This window comes from Myotis daubentonii, chromosome 13, assembly GCF_963259705.1.
Source record: "Myotis daubentonii chromosome 13, mMyoDau2.1, whole genome shotgun sequence".
NCBI classification, from domain to species: Eukaryota; Metazoa; Chordata; class Mammalia; order Chiroptera; family Vespertilionidae; genus Myotis; species Myotis daubentonii.
The window spans coordinates 54959793-54979321 of NC_081852.1; the positions used below are offsets into that span (position 1 = coordinate 54959793).

The 19529-nt window shown below is 40.5% G+C and overlaps 1 protein-coding gene and 1 pseudogene across 1 annotated transcript in view; one reads left to right on the top strand and one right to left on the bottom strand.

The window, feature by feature from the left end:
• Positions 1-9253: 9253 nt before the first annotated feature.
• Positions 9254-10027, bottom strand: LOC132214668 (signal peptidase complex subunit 1-like; annotated as a pseudogene).
• The window catches only part of TDRD1 (tudor domain containing 1), a 32469-nt gene continuing 22965 nt past the window's right edge, over positions 10026-19529 (top strand). Inside the window, exons 1-8 of the mRNA XM_059661984.1 lie at positions 10026-10034; positions 10104-10434; positions 11498-11556; positions 14209-14353; positions 16541-16646; positions 17344-17407; positions 17744-17848; positions 18069-18251. Of these exons, the coding sequence (XP_059517967.1) occupies positions 10026-10034; positions 10104-10434; positions 11498-11556; positions 14209-14353; positions 16541-16646; positions 17344-17407; positions 17744-17848; positions 18069-18251 (1002 nt within the window). The remainder of the gene's footprint in view (positions 10035-10103; positions 10435-11497; positions 11557-14208; positions 14354-16540; positions 16647-17343; positions 17408-17743; positions 17849-18068; positions 18252-19529) is intronic.

Below are 19529 nucleotides of genomic sequence, written 5' to 3' on the forward strand. Positions count from 1 at the left end.
GCTGCCCCCTGGTGGTCAGTGTGCTCCCACAGCCAACCTCCCACTGCCTCTCCCCTCTACTGGCTGCCCCCCACCCCCCATAGGCCTTGATCGCCAGCCAGGCTGAGGGACCCCACCGGTGCACAAATTCGTGCACTGGGCCTCTAGTATTTGTATAAAGCATGTAAGTAATTATGTCTTCCAAAAACCAAGATTTTCAATATTGGAGAAACAAAATACAAATATAAAATCAAATTTAAAAAAACTCCACAATTCTGAATTTGAATTTAGAAATATCCCTATGAAGTCATGGGGCATTTTTTTTTTTTTGTCATAAAAAAAATCTGTACACTGAAAAGGCCAAGAACAATGATCAATTCAATGCACATTCCTATTCTCCAGACTATGAAGTTTCCTATCAGCTTTTCTTCTAGTGATTCTAGACCAGCCGTGGGCAAACTACGGCCCGCGGGCCAGATCCGGCCCATTTGAAATGAATAAAACTAAAAAAAAAAAAAAAAGACCGTACCCTTTTATGTAATGATGTTTACTTTGAATTTATATTAGTTCACACAAACACGCCATCCATGCTTTTGTTCCGGCCCTCTGGACCAGTTTAAGAACCCATTGTGGCCCTGGAGTCAAAAAGTTTGCCCACCCCTGTTCTAGACTCACTGCTGATCATTACCTGGATCCATTATTTCATCAGGATTTGTAAAATGATGATAGTCTATCTTCTGCATTTATTACCTGAAAATCTATAAAGAAGAACGGTCTCACATCAACTATTTGATTAAGACTCAGTTTGTAACAGGGAAGGTAGGATGCTGGATTCTTTTGTTTTCAGAATGCGAGATTCCTTGGAGTCCTCCAAAAGTGACCAATGACTTAAAAAATCAGCATACTCATTTTTTTTTTATTTATTGATGAGAGAGAGAGATAGATATTTGTTGTTCCACACTTATTTATGCACTCATTGTTTGATCCTTGTTCTTACCCTGACCAGGATCCAAACCGAAACCTTGATGTATCCAGATGATGCTCTAACAAACTGAGCTACCCAGATGTGTTTTAATCAATTGCTGCTATTACTTTTGAATGCTAAAATTGTTCTATCTTTGACATGCAGAAGCACCTTTAAATAGCCTCATGAGTCTTTTTGACTCAACTCCTATTATCTTTGCTTTCTTTTTTGTTTTCTGGTGCAACCAACACAATCTAGGCTTTCTTGTAGATTTCCTGCCCCAGACTTAGAATCAGCCCTTGATCTCCAATTGGAGCCCAGGTGACTTTTCATGGGAAATTATATTCAGAGATGACCATCTAGACATGTTTTAATATCCCCCAAAGAGAACAACTAGATATTGTGTCTTCTGACGTGAAGCAATAGAGCAGTGATCTTTTCAATGGGTGTGCTGCAAGTATTTTTAAAACATGCAATACCTGACTATTTAGTCACGGCACTGACCTCTTTTCCTTTAGATTGTCAAATTAAAAAAAAAAATGACAACAGCCAACACAATAGCCATCCAGCGTGAATGAATCAAAATTATACCTACTTTTCTGTTAGATCAGCAAAAATATTTTTTTTTGGTATGCTGCCAAATTTTAGTAATTGGTATGTGTAGCATGAAATGGAAAAAGTTGAAAATCGCTGCAACAGAGGATCACAACACAATCTGTGAAGTATTCTTGTCAGAGGTGATGCAATCAACAAAATCCAATGTGAGAAAAACTGTAATTTGCAAGAAAATAAAAGGGTTAAGAAAGAAATCTCTTTTTAAAATACATAACACAAATATAGGATCTTGTTTGGAGCCTGATTTTAACATCCAACTACTAAAAATTTGAGACTATCTAAAAATTTTAAGTAACGTTTAAGTATGATATTTAAGAAATTATTTTTAAAGGTGAGGTAAATTTTGGTGATGTTTTATAAAAGTCATAATCTTTTAAGTAAATACATATGTATGAGGACATACATATGTTTCATATACTTTCTGTCTCAGAAAGTAAGAAAGTCCTCAAAAAATAAAATAAAATAAAACAACCCACATTGATGGGAGTATGTCAAAAGAGAGAAAGAGCCAACTGAAAGAGCTCCCAGGGGTGAAAGTTGGAACAAATTAAGCAAGGAAATAGTGTAGTGTTGGATTATAACCCAAAGTACAAAGTAAATGTCATACTAACATATGGAGAGATAGGCGATTTGAGTATGTTAATAAATACAGAAGAGACAAATCTCTGTGCAAAAGATGTCCAATTAATTTCTGTAGGCACTCTGCCCTTGAGAAGTGGAAATATAACTCCTCTCCCTTAGGTGTAGACTGCACATACTGACTTCCTCCTAAAGTGTGTAGTATGGAAAAAGAGGGGAAAGGAGAAACTGTGTAATAGAGAAACCTGACAAACTCTTGCGAGGTGTTTGTGGAAAACATCATTGTCATAAATCATATTCATAGGACACACACTTGATATGACGCAATACAAACGACATGTTACCTCTGCAGTCTTCCTTCCAATAGCCCGTAACACCGGTCTTATGAGAAGTACATCAGACAAATTCCAACAATAAGGCATCCTACAAAGTATCTGGCCAGTAATCCTGGAAGCTGTCAATGTCATTCAAACAGAGAAAGTCTGAATAACTGTCATAAGCAAGAGCCTAAGTGAAGTAGCCATGACAACTAAATGTCATGTGGTATCCTTGAATGGGCCCCTGCTCAGAAAAAGGGCAACAGGTAAAAACAAAGGAAATTTACATAAACTATGGACTTTAGTAATAACGGTTCCATATTGGTTTCTTAATTGTAACAGTGTATCCTATTTAAGAAATGATAGTAATATGGGAAACCTGGTGTGGCTTTTGCAGTAACTCTGTGGTATCTTCTCAATTTATTTTGTAAATGTAAAACTGTTCCAAAATTTAAATAAATTCTAAAGAAAAGAAGAAAGAAGTAAAAATTTGTTTCAAAACACTGAGAGGACTGTTGGGGGTGGGGACGGTTAGAAACCAACAAAATTGTGAATTTGTAATGTTGAAACTGGTGATGGATAGTATGGGAGAACCATTTTTCTTCTGGACTTGTTTGAAAGGTCCATAGTTTTAAAAATATTTTATTTGGGCCCAGCTGGCGTGGCTCAGGGATTGAGCCTGGACCTATGGACCTGGAGGTCAGGGTTGGATTTCCAATCAGGGCACACGCCCGGGTTGCCAACCGGATCTCCAGTGCCGAGAGTGCAGGAGGCAGAGGATCAATGGTTCTCTCCCATCATTGATGTTTGTATCTCTCTCTCCCTCCCTCTCCCTCTGCCTTCCTCTCTGAAATCAATACAAATATATTTATAAAACATTATTTTATTTGGGCAACACCAGCATATAATGACTTCTCCCAGTAAGGGGGGGCGGGGCGGGGGGAAGTGATCACGTGTGTTTAGTTTCCAAGACCGGACAGAGACAGTGGTTAATTTGAAAAGTCTTGTACGATTTCAAGTGGTTTATGTCCCCCACGTGACTTTGGCGGAGACAAGATCTGGGTCTTCGAGCTCCAAATTTGCCTCCGTGGATGCCTTTCTAGAAAAAGCAAGAACAGTAGCCATATTACGTTTCCGCAGAGGAACTTTCCGAGGCCGCAGCTCTCGCACCACCTGGAGCACAGCCGCCCCAACCAAGGCCCCAAACGCGGCTTCTACTTCCGCTTCCGGTTCCGGGCCGCGGAGGGAGCGTGTGGGGGGCACGTGGGCGCACACTGCGCAGGCGCGGCCCGCTGGGCATTGGAGGTGAGCTGAGGGTCCGGAGCGCTGCTGGGCTGGGCCGCGGGGCTCCGGGCACCGGCGGACGCCACCACGGCCAGACTTCAGAGAAGGGCCGGGGTCAGCGGCCCTTTTGCCTCTTTCCAGGTCAGGGTTCCCAGGCGCAGGGGGCAGTGAGAGGGACTGCGTGTGGGCCGTGGGGTTTTGGTCCTTGGGGGCCGGACGTTGGGCTCTGGACGTTGAGGTCGGGCGTTGAGCAGCTACAAGGGGCTGGGGGCGTGGAGAGAGGATGGAAGGGTCGGGGAGGCCTTCGGGCCTCGGCTGGGCAAAGGGCAGGTCGGGGGTTGGAGGTGTGAGTGTGGGTAGGATCCATACCGAGGGGAGGAGCAAGAGATGTTTGGAATTGAACCCCTGGGCAAGCGAGGGCCCTGCAGCAGATTTGGAAAAATAGCGCTTCCAGGCTCGACTCTCCAAAACAGGACTGTCTGCCTGCATTCCATTAGGGGGACCTTTCCCCTTCTCTCTAAAAGAAACTGGTGTGTGGATTCATTGCCTTTGATGAACTTAAAGCTACGGTGCAAACAATAAGAAAAATAGACGCACACACCCTCCCCACCCCCCACACGCCCTCCTATAGGAAAGGAAGCTGCAGCTCAGCATTGGCTTAGGCGTGGTGAGACTAGCCTTGGGTCAGCCAACCGTGTATATAGCATGGCTGCTGTGTGCAGTCGGCGCCTGCTGCACCCAGGCTTGCCTTGTTGGCCTCTGCAGTAAGGAAGATGCTTCCGGTTCCCGTATTGAGCCGACAGGGCACTGAGTGCGAAATTGCACGGCCTGGGGATCTGACCTGGATGTTTAAAACATCTCAGCTGCGTAAGGTGGAGGGGGGAGGGAGGGCAAGTCACTTCATGTTTTCACTTTCTCAGGTCTCCCTCGCCTGTAGGAATAAAGGAATAGGAATACTTTATTTATTTATTTATTTTAAGAATTTTGTGAGTTTATTTGAGCCAAACTGTCGACATATGAGGAATAGGAATACTTTAATCTTCAAATTATTGCCATCCTAAAACGAGCAAACTGGTGCCATGTGAGTGGAGGAAATTCTGTATATGTGGGAGTGGCATAGAAGTCAAGTCCTATACATACAGTCTTGGGTTTAGTCCTCACGATTCAGCAGGTGAAGGACCTGAAGGGAAGGGACATGATGGCTAACACAGAAAGGGTGTGGTCCCAGGGCAGCAAGGGGAGCCAGTCAGTGGGAACGAGCCATCTTTTAAAGAAGGATGCCATACAGTTGTGTGTCCAGAAATGAAAGACACACTAAGAAGCTTCCAGTTCAAGGGCAGGTCTAGGTGTCTGTGTGCCTTGGGCTTTGTAACGAAAATTCCTGGATAGGGAGAGGCAAGTGAGGTGTCCTTCTACCTAAAATTTCCACAATAAGTGGAGCTTTTGAGCCTAAGTCCTTATTTGCTGCTGGAACTTTTTACAGTGGGTCGAACACTGATTCTGTTGTCGTTATTGTTCCTAAAGTCAAGTATATGAACTAATTTTTGGACTTTGGAGAATGAATGTAAAACATGACATTTTTTACATTACTCAAATCCAGAGAGCTTTGCTAGGAGAAACTTACATACCCGGGCAAAGCAGCTGTTGCCAGTGGTGCCCGGGGAAAAGAGTCCACACCCCTCCCAGGACAGGGTCTCTTTTCTGTAGGAGGTGATTAGTACAAGCACAGGGTGGGTAGTCACGTAGATCACCAGAAAGAACAATGCATTCCTAAGTTAACAGATAAGGTCAAGCAGTTATCAGACTCCACATTCATTAACCTCCTTGCTGGGGGCATGACAGTCCAGGTTTTCTGGATAGTCAGCCAAGCCTGAGGCTTTAGAGAATTAGACAGACCCAGGGTTAAACAGTCCAACATTTCCCAGCCACCTTTGCTGCTAGAGCCATCTTGCATCTCTGTGAGTTCCCCTACAATGAAGTTTTGCTATTAATTTCAGTGAACCTTATAGCATGATATAATTCTCCATTTAATACTGCCAGATGTAGTTTAAAACAGTGAACTTCATTTTCCCCATTCAAGTTGTCATGCAAACAGTGCAATGGTGCATTTTAAATGGTTGTGCCACACGAATATCTTTTGAATACCTCATTGTACCAAGTACCATGGCAGGTACTGTGAGTCATCACAGGGTTTTTTTGTTTGGTAACTTTAAAAAAAAAAATAAGGCATGGTTCCTGCACACAAGCTACTTGAATCTAGAAGACAGACTTAACTGTTTATAGGTAACTGTAATACAAAGTGATAAGATGCTGATTAACTGTCAGCCTCACCAAATAAAGGCAGTTAGGACACATTGTATTGCTGCATTTTGAGGGTCCTACTTGAGAAGATGATTATACTCTCGTTTTGTGGTTTAAATGTTACTGTGATCCTTCACTTGGTTTAGAATTAAGTAACCACATGTTAGGGAAAAAGGTTTAATTAATATGCATTGATATTTTAATCTGTTCAGTGTTTTTTTCTACAAAAGTAATTTAACTTTACATATAATTGGAATATAAAAAAGACAGTGAAAAGATTCCCTCATCAACCCAGGCCAGAACACACTGTCATTTAAAATTTAATGTATCTCATTCATTTATTTTTAAATTTTTTTGTAAATATATTTTTTATTCCAGAGAGGAAGCGAGAGGGAGAGAGAGACAGAAACATCAATGATGAGAGAGAATTATTGATCGATCAGCTGCCTTCTGCATGCCCCCTACTGGGGATCAAGCCCACAACCTAGGCTTGTGCCCTGACCAGGAATCAAACAGTGACCTCCTGGTTCATAGGTTGATGCTCAACCATTGGGCCACCCTGGCCAGGCTCATTCATCTTTTTAAATGGAGTTTTATTCATTGCTTTGAAGTTATAATTATATTGAATACACAGTTTTTTTCTGATTTTTCATTTGCCATTCTAACAGACATTTTGCAGTGTTTTAAAAACTAGTGTTTTAAATGGTAATGTAATGTTTTATCTAGTAGAAACATCACAGTTAACATTTTTTTTTTCTATTTTTTGGCCATTTTAAATGAACATTTGTACATGTAGGATTTTTTTGATGTTCAGGATTATTTTAATGGGATGATTTCTAAAAGTAGAGTTACCAGGTGAGTGGCCTAAGACTCTAGGTATATTGCCAAATTGTTTCCCAGAAGGCGCATATTTTTCAAGACTCCTTAGATATATTGCCAAGTTGTTTTCCAGAAAGGGCATATTAATTTTATATTCCCTTCAGTAAGGAGTGTTCTTTTTTATTGCACCCTTGCTAGACAGAAAATAATACATAGTTATTTCACTTTGAAATTTTTTAAGTTACAAATGAGATTGAATGTTTTTCAAAACTTTTTTGTCAATCTTCATCCTCTATGCATTCTATTCATGCCTTTTGCTTATTTATTTTATTGGTATCTTTATCTACTGGGCTGCAAATAACAAACTTGCCATAGTAACTGTATGCATACATACACAGACAGAGCTGGTGTGACCACTCAAGGGTACCACCAGGGATACCAGATTCTTGGCGTTTTCTGCTCCACCACGATGACCTCTTGGTTCATGGGTCAGTGCTCAACCACTGGGCTGGCTGGGCTGGGCGCCTCCTTCATTATTGTGAGTCAAAGGTTTCTTTGAACCCTTCAGTTCTGTTTTATTAATATTATCATTCCACCTTTATTTTGGTTATTTGTGTAGCCCATGTTTTAGTCCTTTTATTTTCAACCTTACCATGCAATTTTGTTTTCAACCGTAACATGTAATTTTGTTTTATGTGTGCCTTTGATACATAACATCAAGTTGGATGTTTTTCTTCCTGGGCCTTCCCTGCCCCCCCCCCCCCCGTGTTAATTGAAACTAAATCATTGATATTTAGATTACTTGGGCTTGGTTCTGTCATCTCATTTGATGTTTCTGTTTACCGTGCTTGAGTATTTTTTCCTATTAGATTGAGAGTTTTCCCCTCTATTTTTAAAGTTATGCATTCTATTTTTATTCTTCTAGTAGCTACCCTGATGTTTTAATGCACGTTCTTTATATTCCTTGTACAGAGTCTAGAGTTACCCAGCATTTGAATCCCCACACAGTTTCTGCTGGAGGTTCTTTTCCTTTTGTAATTTCACAATATTTCTCTCTTTTCTTATGGCATCCAACATTGTAGTTCTCAGTCTGGCCCTCAAATGTAGATGTGCTTAGTACTACAGGTACATTCTCCAGGCAGCTGCAGGGTCTCCCACTGGAGCTGCCCGTCTATAGGCCTATTAGGGATCCTCCCAGGATCTGGTCCACTCAGAGTTCCCCACCACTGCGTGTGCCTATGTATCTCTTTTTATTATTATTATTATTATTTCATTATTTTCTGGATTGTTATTGGAATAAGCAACATCTAATTTCAAGCAAGAAAGAAGATGAAAGTTTTAGGCCACCAAGAGGAAGGATTTTTCTGCTCTTTCTTTATATCTTCTGTTCACAACAATGTTAAACAGCATTGAAGTGTTACTCATGCTAGTTTCACCTCTCTGTGGTTTTTGTTTGTTTGTTTTCCTGAGCAGTTTTGGGAAGATGAGCAAAAATTTTGCCTGTGTCTTCAGACAGCGCTGTAGTTCACTATTTCAAAAAGAGTTGTTTGTCCACTTTTATTATGTCCCCTGCGCAGGACACTGAGTATTTTTAAGATTAAGAGAATAATAACAAACCAGCATAATTTCTGGATAGAGGTTTCTCAGCTGCACTTTGCAACAATGTGTGTACCTTATATTCAGAGACAGGTGCACACAGATAAGTGCTTAAAAGCAGTAGATGGGAATTAAAATTTATGGAAGCTTAGTTGGAGATTATCAAACTAGAGGATTTGGGGAAAATGCAAAAAAATAGGGACAACAGGAAAATTGTGAAGGATGACTAGGAAGGACAGCATTTGCCAGGCAGATGAGAGCAAGGGTATTCTGGATAGTGGGTTCAGCATATTCAAGGACATAGCATAGCATCAGGTATGAGAGGGTAGGGGGGTTCTGAGAGGCTAGAAAGGTAGGTGGGGACCTGATTTAAACAATAGCCTCTATTGTATTTCACCATTAAGTTGTAGGGTTTGTTTCCAACAGCACTTTTTTTTTTTGCACTATGAATTTTAATTAAAAATATTAAAACAGCTTAACTAATAATGAATTATAAAACTTTGATAGCTCATTGTACTACCATTTGTAAGGCATATACTTATTATTTTTATAGAGCTGAAAGAAACTTTACATACTTGTATCTGCTGTTTTCTATTTCAGAGAAAAATTATGAAGAGGTCTAAAATATGTATAAAAAAAGCCCAACTGAGAAGTGAAATATAGGCAACAAAATCTATGCACAGATGTGCCCTAAGAGCATAGGTGGTTTTTAGCTCATGTTTTGGGTGAGAAAATTTAGCTTATTTCACACAGTACAAAAGCAGGTGCGGTAGTAAAGCTGAATCATGAAAATCCTCAATCAATTATTTTTAGCATGCCTCTCCATTTTTTCTTTCCTCTCCTTTCCCGCCTTCGTGCCTGAGTCTTGAATGGGTAACCACTTGAGAGGTTGCGGGGCGGGGGGCGGGGGGGGGGGGGGATAAATGGGCCCTGGAGGAGGTGTCAGCTAACATCAAAAAGTAGTTCTGGCCATAACTATATAGACATTTCACCTGTAGATAAGTCCAGTTATTGCTGAAAAAAGAATTCTTCCCTGAAACGTCTGTTTGGCTAGCCTCTAGCCCTTATAATCCCTTATGGGCAGCGAGCTCAGATGCTCCAGCAGGACTGTGGGAGGAGCCAGGCAGGAAAGGGCAGAGACTGGGGGACCAGAAGGGCCAGGGGTTGGGGATTGGGACTAGCTACTGAGACAGGGAGTGTGATGGCCGCAGCCCTGGAAGCGGATCTTGGACAGACCCAGATCCTGAGGCCCGACCCTGGGGCGGGGAGGGAGTGTGGCAGCCCAGCAGAGGCTTTGCACCCCTTTCAGGGTTTCTGTCCTGCTGTAGGGCGCTGGGAGCTGCCTGCCCCCCCCCCCACTGTCATGGACTGCAAAACCCCCTACCCCCCAAGGCTCAAGGCTGTGGGCCTCTGAAGCTTTTTAAAGTAAGGGCTGTGTGGAACTCCGAGAGGACTCTTCCCATAGTCCTCCGTCCTCTTGCAGTTTGTCCTCACTGATGGAGCCATTCTTTTCTTGTACCTGTAACAAGCCAGGCTTTAATATCGTGGTGACATCTGCTTTGGAATTGTTCATGAGAATTGTCTGTACATAAAAAATTATCCGAGGCTTTGTAATTAAAGTTGCCTTTTAACTACATTTCTTCCCTTAGACTTATGTGAATGTTAAGTTACCGCTTAATGGGATGTCAAGAAATTATTTGGAGGCATCTACATATAAAATGACAGAGCCGTTTAATTTTGAGAAAAATGAAAGCAAGCTTCCATCACATGGTTCTTTAAGAAGTCCTGGAGGACAGCCTAATCACCCAAATTTCAGGTTGAAAAGCCCAGAGACTAGAAATAAAAATAACAATTTTTTGCTTTGTGAGCAAACCAAACAGTATTTGGCTAGTCAGGAAGACGATTCAGCGTCTTCAAACCTTAGTGGCATCAATGGAGATGTGGTTGGATCCAAAGGAGAGAGGAAGACATTGCCAATGGGTGAGTGAAAACTACAGGCTTAATACTACTTATTTTGATGGTTTCTTTGACTTTTCACAAGTGTGTGTGTGTATACCATATATATAAAATGGCCCATCAGTGGTCTGTTAACACAATAGCCAAATGGCTCCCGTACAGTATTTGCATTTAAATATTAATTTAGAAGGGAAAACAAGATACCAACTAGCCATCTTTGGCTAGATTAATCACACAAAGGATTCCTGGGGAGAGAATGAATACAGATGAGCCTTTCCTCCAAAGAAAGCTATACATACTAGGAATGTAGAAAGGAAGGAAACCCTATGACTTTTTATAGGAGTTCTAAAGATTGACCTTGTTTTACACGCATAAAGTACTGTGCTGACACTATGCATGTAAGAGCTCACAAAGATATATCTAAGACATTAAATTGTTTCACTTTATTAAAAAATCATTCCTTTAGTCCTCATTCTAAAAACCGATTGTTTAAGGAGGTTGGACCCTGGTGGAATTTAGCTTCTTGAACCTGAGATGTGACCTTCTAACATTATGGTGATGTAATTCTCAGTGGTCCTTGGGCCTCTGGGGTTCCCCAACAGGTCAGAACTATTTATCTAATAGTGTTAAACATTATCTGCCTTTTTAGTTGTGCCAACTTCACACTGATGTTCAGAAACAAAGGTGGGTAAAATATTGGCATTTTATTAGCTTGATATTTGGCAGGACACCAACCTGGGCTAGTGGTCACTGAGTTTTTAATTGCCATCCACTTTGGAGTTAAGGCAAAAAAAGACATAAATGACATTTCTTAAGACTATCCTTAATGAAACAGGATGAATTATTAATAAATCTTGATCCTTGTCAACAGATGTTTCAGTATTTTGTGAGTTGAAGTAGGAATTATCCCCCTAACTTCTTTTGCATATTGAGTATGAAATTTCAGAGAAGTAGGATGTTGCTTATTTATAGTGTAGCTTTAAGAGTATTATGGTATAGCATTATTATTTGAACATTACTTAATTTTATATTCTCAGGAACAAATTAATATTTGGCTTTTATTAGGCTTTATGTTTTTCCTCCCTAGGAAACTCAGTGTCACCATTAAATGTTGGAAATAATTCACCACCCAAAGAAGCAAATAGTGTAAGTTATGGGTTGTTTTCCTGTTTGGTGTTTTTGTTTGGGTAAAAGATTCTAAACGTGTTTTTTATTGCATTAATAAATAATTACTCAATATTCAGGTATTTTTTAAGGTCAAACTTCCTTTTCTTTAATGTAGTACTTTTTTTAAAAAAAATGCAACATTTTCTTTTTAGGTAATTGTAGATTGACATACAATTATAAGAAACAATGGAAACCCTGTGTAGCCTTTACCCAGTTTCTCCCTGTGGGAATAGGCTGCAGAGCAGTAGTATAGTATCACAGCCAGGATATTGACCTTGATACTCAAAATACAGAATACTTCCATCAGTACAGGAGCCCTTATGTGGTTTTTTTTATGGCCATACCCACTTCCCTCCTGTCCCTATCCCTTCCTTAACCCAGGTAGCCAGTAATTTAACCATTCCTTTAGGATAGGTCTGCTGGTGACAAATTCTCTTAGTTTTATTTGAGATTTCCTCTTCATTTTTTGAAAGAAAATTTTCTTGGATAAGTTTCTTAGTTAACAGTTCTTTTCTTTCAGCACTTAAAAAATATCATGCCACTTCCTTCTGCCTCCATGAAAAATCTGTTCTCTTTTGAATTGTTTTTCTTCTCTGTATAAGATGTCGCTTCTCTTTCTCTGCTTTTAAGCGTTTTTGTTGTCTTTAGCTTTAAGAAATTTGACTAAAGTGTGTCTTGGAGTCTAGTTCTTTGAGTTTATTCTCTTTGAGTTTGCTCAGCTTCTTAAATGTGTAGACCTATCTCTTTTGACAAATTTTGGTCATTATCTACTTGAGTACTTCTTTAGCACTGCCTTCTTTCTCCTTTCCTTCTGAGACTCTTCAAATACATGAATGTTATATCTCGTGTTATAGTCCCAGAGATCCCTGAAGCTGTGCTTATTTATATTTTCTGCTCACTCTTTTCTCTCTCTTGTTCAGATTAGGTAAGTTCTGTAGTTTGATCTTCATGTTCACTGTCTCTTTCCTCTGTCCCCTCCTTTCTGCTGTTGAGTACCCATTGTGTTTTTAATTTTTGTTATTGTACTTTCCAGTTTGAAAACTTTCATTTGGTTCTTATTTCTTTTCTAAGACTCTCTTTTCCTACATTTCAAGCATGTTCATAATTGCTTGTTGAAGTATTGGTGGCTGCTTTATAATCTTTGTCAGGTAAACTTAACATCTGTCCTCTTGAGTTGACATCTTTTAATTTTTCCTTGTAATTTTCCTGTTTTTTAGTATGACAGTTTGCTTCTATTGAAACTGAGACATTTTGGGTACTCTGTTATGAAACTATATTACTTAAATTTTCTGTTTTAGCCAACTTCTTCTGACACTGCTCCATCAGGAGAAGGGGAGTGTTGCCAGGTGGAAGTAGTTGTTCAGGCTCCCCACTCAGGCTCTGTGGACCCCAAGGGGTGTTCTTCCTTGCTGCTGGGTGAGGGTGGGCTAAGGTTGCAGAGAATGGACAAGCCAGAGGGAGATTTGGAGGTGGGAAGATTTGGAGACACCCTTTATTGTTGAATGGTGGCAAAAAGGTCCTGACTATCCACTAAGTCTCCTCTAATACCACCCCAATGGTGGGGAGTTGGGAGGTGAGGGGTTTGGGTGACACTTCCTTTTTTTTTTCCCCCCTTTTTTTATTGATTTCAGAGAGGAAGAGAGAGGGAGGGAGAGAGAGAAACATCAATGATGAGAGAGAATCATTGACCAGAATTGAACCTGGGATCCTTCAGTCTGCAGGCCGTTGCTCTATCCATTGAACCAAACCAGCTAGGGCTGGGGTGACACTTCTTACTGCCAGATGGAAGTCCAGGCTCCCATGTGGTTTCCTGCAGGGATGAAGTGTTGGCTTCCTACTTCGTTGGCCTTTTCTGATGCCACCCTGGTGGGAGGGCTGCTACCTCGTTATAGCCTGGTGAAAGTGGAAGTCTCGGCTCCCCACTCTACTCGTTTTTTTAAAAGATATATATATTTTTTAAATATATTTTATTGATTTTTTACAGAGAGGGAGAGAGATAGAGAGTTAGAAACATCGATGAGAGAGAAACATCGATCAACTGCCACCTGCACACTCCCTATTGGGGATGTGCCCGCAACCAAGGTACATACCCTTGACCGGAATCGAACCTGGGACCTTTCAGTCCGCAGGCTGACGCCCTATCCACTGAGCCAAACTGGTTAGGGCTCCCCACTCTACTCTTGCTGGTGGAAGTGGGGGCCACAGTTTTATCTGCAGTGTTTGTCTAGAGTAGAGTATTTATTGATAAAAGCTTTTTGTCTTGCTGGGTTGCCCCTTTGCTAGAGAGAGCAAGCTTTTGGTTGAAGCTTATATTGTCTGCATCTTTTGATGTCTCTGGGTTGCTGGCTTCTCCAGCACCCTGTCTGGGATAGATAGATGAGGCAAAAAGGAGAACTCAGAGAACCCATCGCCGCTTCCTTCTGTGAGTCCCAGGGTTCCTAGCTTGTCTGCTGCCGTCTTTCAGAGTAGGCTTATGTTGATTTTACATGTAAGTCCAGGGCTTTTAGTTTTATTTAGTGGGAAGTGTAGGGAAATGTCGATCTTTATCTTCCCAGAAGAGGGAATTCCAAAGCTAGTAGTTTTTAAATGTTATTACCAAGTTTTAATACTGCCATTCTCTCTTTTTAATAGAAGCCTCTCAATAATGTGTCTCCTGCAAAATCAAAAAATATACACAAGTTGGTTGAGAATTCCTTGTCCATAAATAATCCAGCACTCTTCAAATCCTTAGGACCTCCTCTTCGATCAACTACTTGCCATCGCTGTGGCCTGTTTGGTAAGCATGTTGCTCTCAGTTGTGTTAGATTATTCCTTTACATGTTTGAAAAATACCTTGATGACAGAAAATTTAAAATATATTAAATGTAAATGGAATAATATATATGCAACATAGACCCATCTCTCAGTTTCACCAGCCATCAACATACAATCGTTTGTTCATCCATACTTTCCAACTCTTACTGCTTCTTGTTTTTTTATAGTTGTTTTTTTTTAGATAAAACTTTCATGCATTGAAACGCACAAACTCGCACCCCATCAAGATAGGGAATATTTCCTTCTTCTCAGAAAGTTTCCTCATGCCACTTCCTAGGCACTGTACTTCCTAGAAGTCGCCACTGTTTTATTTTTTTTAATAAATTAATTTTGCCAGAATTTCATATAAATGAAATCTACAGAATTTCATATAAATGGAACCATACAGTATGGGCTCTTTTGTATAAAACTTTTTGCATTTAGAATTATATTTTTGAGATTCATCCATGTTGTTGCATGTACATTAATTAATTTTTGTTTGTCGCTGAGTAGTATTTCCTTGTATGATTATACCAGTTTATCTGTTCTTTTGTTGAAACATTTTGCTGTGTCCAGTTTTTGCACTCTGCATATTTTTGCACAAGTCTTTGTGTGAACATATGTTTCATTTCTCTTGGGTACGTACCTATGAGGAGAAGTGCTGAGTCAAAAAGATAGGCATATGTTTAACTTTATAGGAAACAGCCAAAGTAGCAGTCTCATTTTAGATTTCTATTGGTAACAAGTTCTGATTCCTTTACAGCTTTGTGAACCTTAGGGATTTTCAATCTTTTTAATTTTAGCCTTTCTTGTGGGTGTGTAGTGATATCTCATTGGGGTTTTAATATGCATTTCCCTCATAATCAATGGTCTTGGGCAGTTTTTGATATATATATATATGGACGTCAGAGAAGGAGTGAGATGGAGAGAGAGATAGAAACAGCAATGATGAAAGAGAATCATTGATTGGCTGCCTCCTGCACGCCCCACACTGAGGATCGAGCCTACAATTCAGGCATGTGCCCTGACCGGGAATCGAACTGTGACTTCCTGGTTCATAGGTGGACGCTCAACCACTGAGCCTTGCCAGGCAGCCTCTATTTCTTTTAGAGTAGAGGCATTCGAGGCCAGCTCGGTTTTGTTGTTTTTTGGTAACATGTTTTTTTCTGCCTAGATACTGATAGGATTTCTTTTTTAATCCTCGTCCAAGGACATGCTTTTTTATTTTAGAAAGAGGGGAAGAGAGAAGGAGGACAGGAGGGAGGGAGGAAGTAAATCAGTTGCCTCTTGTAAGACCCCTACTGGGGATTGAACCTGCAACCTTGGTGTATTGGGACGATGCTCTAACTCCGTGGTCGGGAAAGTGCGGCTCACGAGCCACATGCGGCTCTTTGGCCCCTTGAGTGTGGCTCTTCCTAAACCTTAGGAGTACCCTAATTAAGTTAATAACAGTGTACCTACCTATGTAGTTTAAGTTTTAAAAATTTGGCTCTCAAAAGAAATTTCAATCTTTGTACTGTTGATATTTGGCTCTGTTGACTAATGAGTTTGCTGACCACTGCTCTAACTGAGCTATCTAGCCAGGGCTATTTTGTATTTTTGTTGTTGTTAATTCTCACCAGAGGATTTTTTTTTCCCATTGATATTTAGAGAGAGTAGAAGGGAGGGAGGCAGAGGGAGAGAGAGGTGAGAGAGCACATCAATTGGTTGCCTCCTGCACATGCCCTGACCTGGCCCAGAGATTGAGCCTGCAGCTCAGGTACTTGCCCTTGACCAGGAATCAAAACAAAGACCTGTCAGTGTGCGGGTCGATATTCTAACCACTGAACAACACCATATTTTTAATGGCACAGAGTAAGCCATGTCAGAGTCTGCTTGCACAAGTTACGTTAATTGCCACAGTTTTTCTGTTTCCTTTGGTTTCTTTTATAATGCGTTCTGGGCTCTACTTTAGAGAAGTCAGTTACGTTTCCAATCCATCCTCTCCTTTCTCTGCATTTGGAGAGAGCTCGGAAAGTTTAATCTCGACACCTAATTATAAACATCAGAAGCCTCTTCAAATAATCTTGATGTGATTAATAGAATGGTGTTTGATATGGCTGGTCTTTGAAATTGTTTTGCTCTGGGCAGCAAGTATTTGGAATGAAATGTTATGGGCTGTTTTCTGTAGGGTCGCAGAGGTGTTCACAATGCAAGCAGACATACTATTGCTCCATAGCATGCCAGAGAAGAGACTGGTCAGCACACAGCATCGTGTGCAAACCTGTGCAGCAAAAGTAAGTGTTTGTTTTTATTCATTAGAGAATATTTCAACATTTTTTCCTGATAGGATAAGGATCAAATTAGGTAAGCAGCCCATAATTGTAGATGCTGTTACTTTATTCTTATTTATTGAGGTGTAACATAAAGTGTGCAAATCTGAAGTGAACAACTTTACAAACTTAAGAGTTTTCATGAATATATTAGGTTGGACACATTAAGATTTAAAACCTTAAGCGACTTTGTTGTTTGTTGGTTTTTGTTTTTTTTTAATGACTAGAGTTTAGAAAGCTCTTTTAATTATGTAGCCTTTACTAAGTTCTAATAAGGTGGAACTCTCACAGTGCTTCGTGGATTGCAATTTTGAAATACACCAATCTTGTGTGCTATTTACCAGTTTACAAAACAGTTTCACATATATAACCTCATTTCATCCTCAAAACTGTTTGCTGTGGGGATGATCTCCATTTCCCAGATAAGAAAACTGAGGCTTGTAGATCGTGGCTATCTTCCTTTCAGTAGGCGGCTTCGGGACGAAGCGCTGCTGTGCACAGGGCAGACCGTTGTTAGGCAGCTGTTACTGTGCTGTGATTCTGTCTGGAAGAAGCTGTTTGCTCTTTTTGGATTTTGTTGATTGAGAATTTAACGTAATTGTGGTCCTTACTCTTAATTAGCTCTATATTATAAGTATTATAATTAATTGCTTTATTTCAGTTTCCACAAACTTGAAGACAATAAATCATCTTATGAAATAACGAACGTGGAAGTGAAAAATGAGGTATGATGTAGACTCGTTTCTGCATTTCACTAGTGTTGGTTTATCAACAGAAGCCTCCTGCTGAATGAATGTGCACACCCTAGGGATTGGTGTGGTGACCGTTGGGGCTCACTGAAAATGGTTTACAACCAGCCTTTTTACGAAAAGGGCTTGTGATGGCTGTGTCTGGGTCAAACCACTTGGACTAGTGAGGGGAGTCCCTTCTCTGCATTCCCTGCACTCAGATGTTCTCTAGCCTCGTCAGCTATTTGGACCTTGATTCCAGCAAATAGTAGCCACAATATCAATGAAATATGTGCTTGTATGTAACCCACTTATGTGTGTTTTTCAAACCAGAGTGACTGTCCATTTGGAGTTACTAAAGAAATAGCCATTTCTGCTGATAAAATAATGTTTTCTGATTTGAGAAGTCTACAACTCAGGAAAACCATGGAAATTAAGGTATTTGTTGTTTAATCTTTGTGGACAGAAATCCAAAGAACTATGGGTTTTATTTCCCTGTTTTCTATTTTGAATTCATGGTAGCTACAAAATTTAATCTGATGAAATTGATAGATTGCAACAACTATCTTTGATGCTTATTGTATCTTAGTAAAAGCTTTAAGAAATGCACATTTGCTTGTGTTCCAATGAATTTTTACATCTTTCCTATCTTTGAAAGGGTACAGTTACTGAATTCAAAGACCCAAGTGAATTTTATGTGCAGTTATATTCGGCAGAAGTTTTAGAATACATGAACCAACTTTCTGCGAGCCTAAAGGAAACCTATGCAAATACAGTGCATGAGGAGGATTATATTCCTGTTAAAGGGGAAGTTTGTGTTGCCAAGTACACTGTTGACCAGGTAACCTCTCTTGAAATGAATTATTTAATAAGATGTTTTAATTTACTTTGATTGTATCAACTTGACACCAGACCTTTTAATGATGCATTAGGTGGCTTAAAAGCGAGACTGGTCAGACTTCTGTTTTCTTCCTCCGTCAGTTTTCCAGGCTCTGTTCGGTTGCTTGCTCCCTGCGCAAGGCCTCTCCAGCTCTGTTTATGGGCTCCTCAGTGCTGCTTCCAGGCTCATTGCTAGCCTTAGAGCTTGTGTTTATTTGTGTAGCTGAGGCACCAGGGTGTCATAGAGTCGATTGGGCGAAAATAGCTTGACAATATTCTTGCATAGCACAGTGGCCTAATTAAACAATTTTGGGCAAGATTACTAGAAAATTATGTTAACTTGTTAATTGAGTGCCCTGGAATAGAACAGTTAACCTTTCCTTTGCATGTTCTATAGAGTGTTTGAGAATTTTTTAACCTAAGATTGTGAAATGCTACTAGACACTTTTCCAGAGAGGATATACAGATGGCCAGTAGACATATGGAAATATGCTCAATGTCACTGTTCATCAGAGAAATGCAAATTAAAACTACAATAGGTGTTACCTCATACCTGCCATAATGGTTACCATCAATAAATTAACAAACAAATGCTGGTGAGGATGTGGAGAAAGGGAACCCTGGTATACTGCTGGTAGGAATGAAAACTGGTATAACCATTATGAAAAAATTGTATGAAGTTTCCTCAAAAAATTAAATGTGGAATTGCCATATGACCCAGCAGTCCCACTTCTGGGAATATATCCTAAGAACCCCAAAACACCAATCAGAAATAATATATGCACCCCTATGTTCACAGCAGCATTATTTACAACTAGAGGCCCAGTGCACTTAATTTATGCACAGGTAGGGTCCCTAGGCCTGGCCGGCAATCAGGGCCGATCTGCAGGGTGACTGGCGGGGTGATCGGGGAGCCCCCGCAGGCACTACCTTGGCTGGTCTGGGGCCACCTGCTCACCGGCCCCGCCGCCAGGGCCTGCGAGCTGGGGGCAGCTCCTGCGTTGAGCGTCTGCCCCCTGGTGGTCAGTGTGAGTCATAGCAACCAGTTGTTTTGCCATTCGGTCAATTTGCATATTAGACTTTTATTATATAGGATAGCTAAGATCTGGAAGTAGCCCAAGTGCCCATCAGTAGATGAGTGGATAAAAATGCTGTGGCACATTTACACCATGGAATGCTATATGGCTGTAAAAAAGAAGCTTCTATTATGACAGCATGGATGGACCTGAAGGTTTATTAT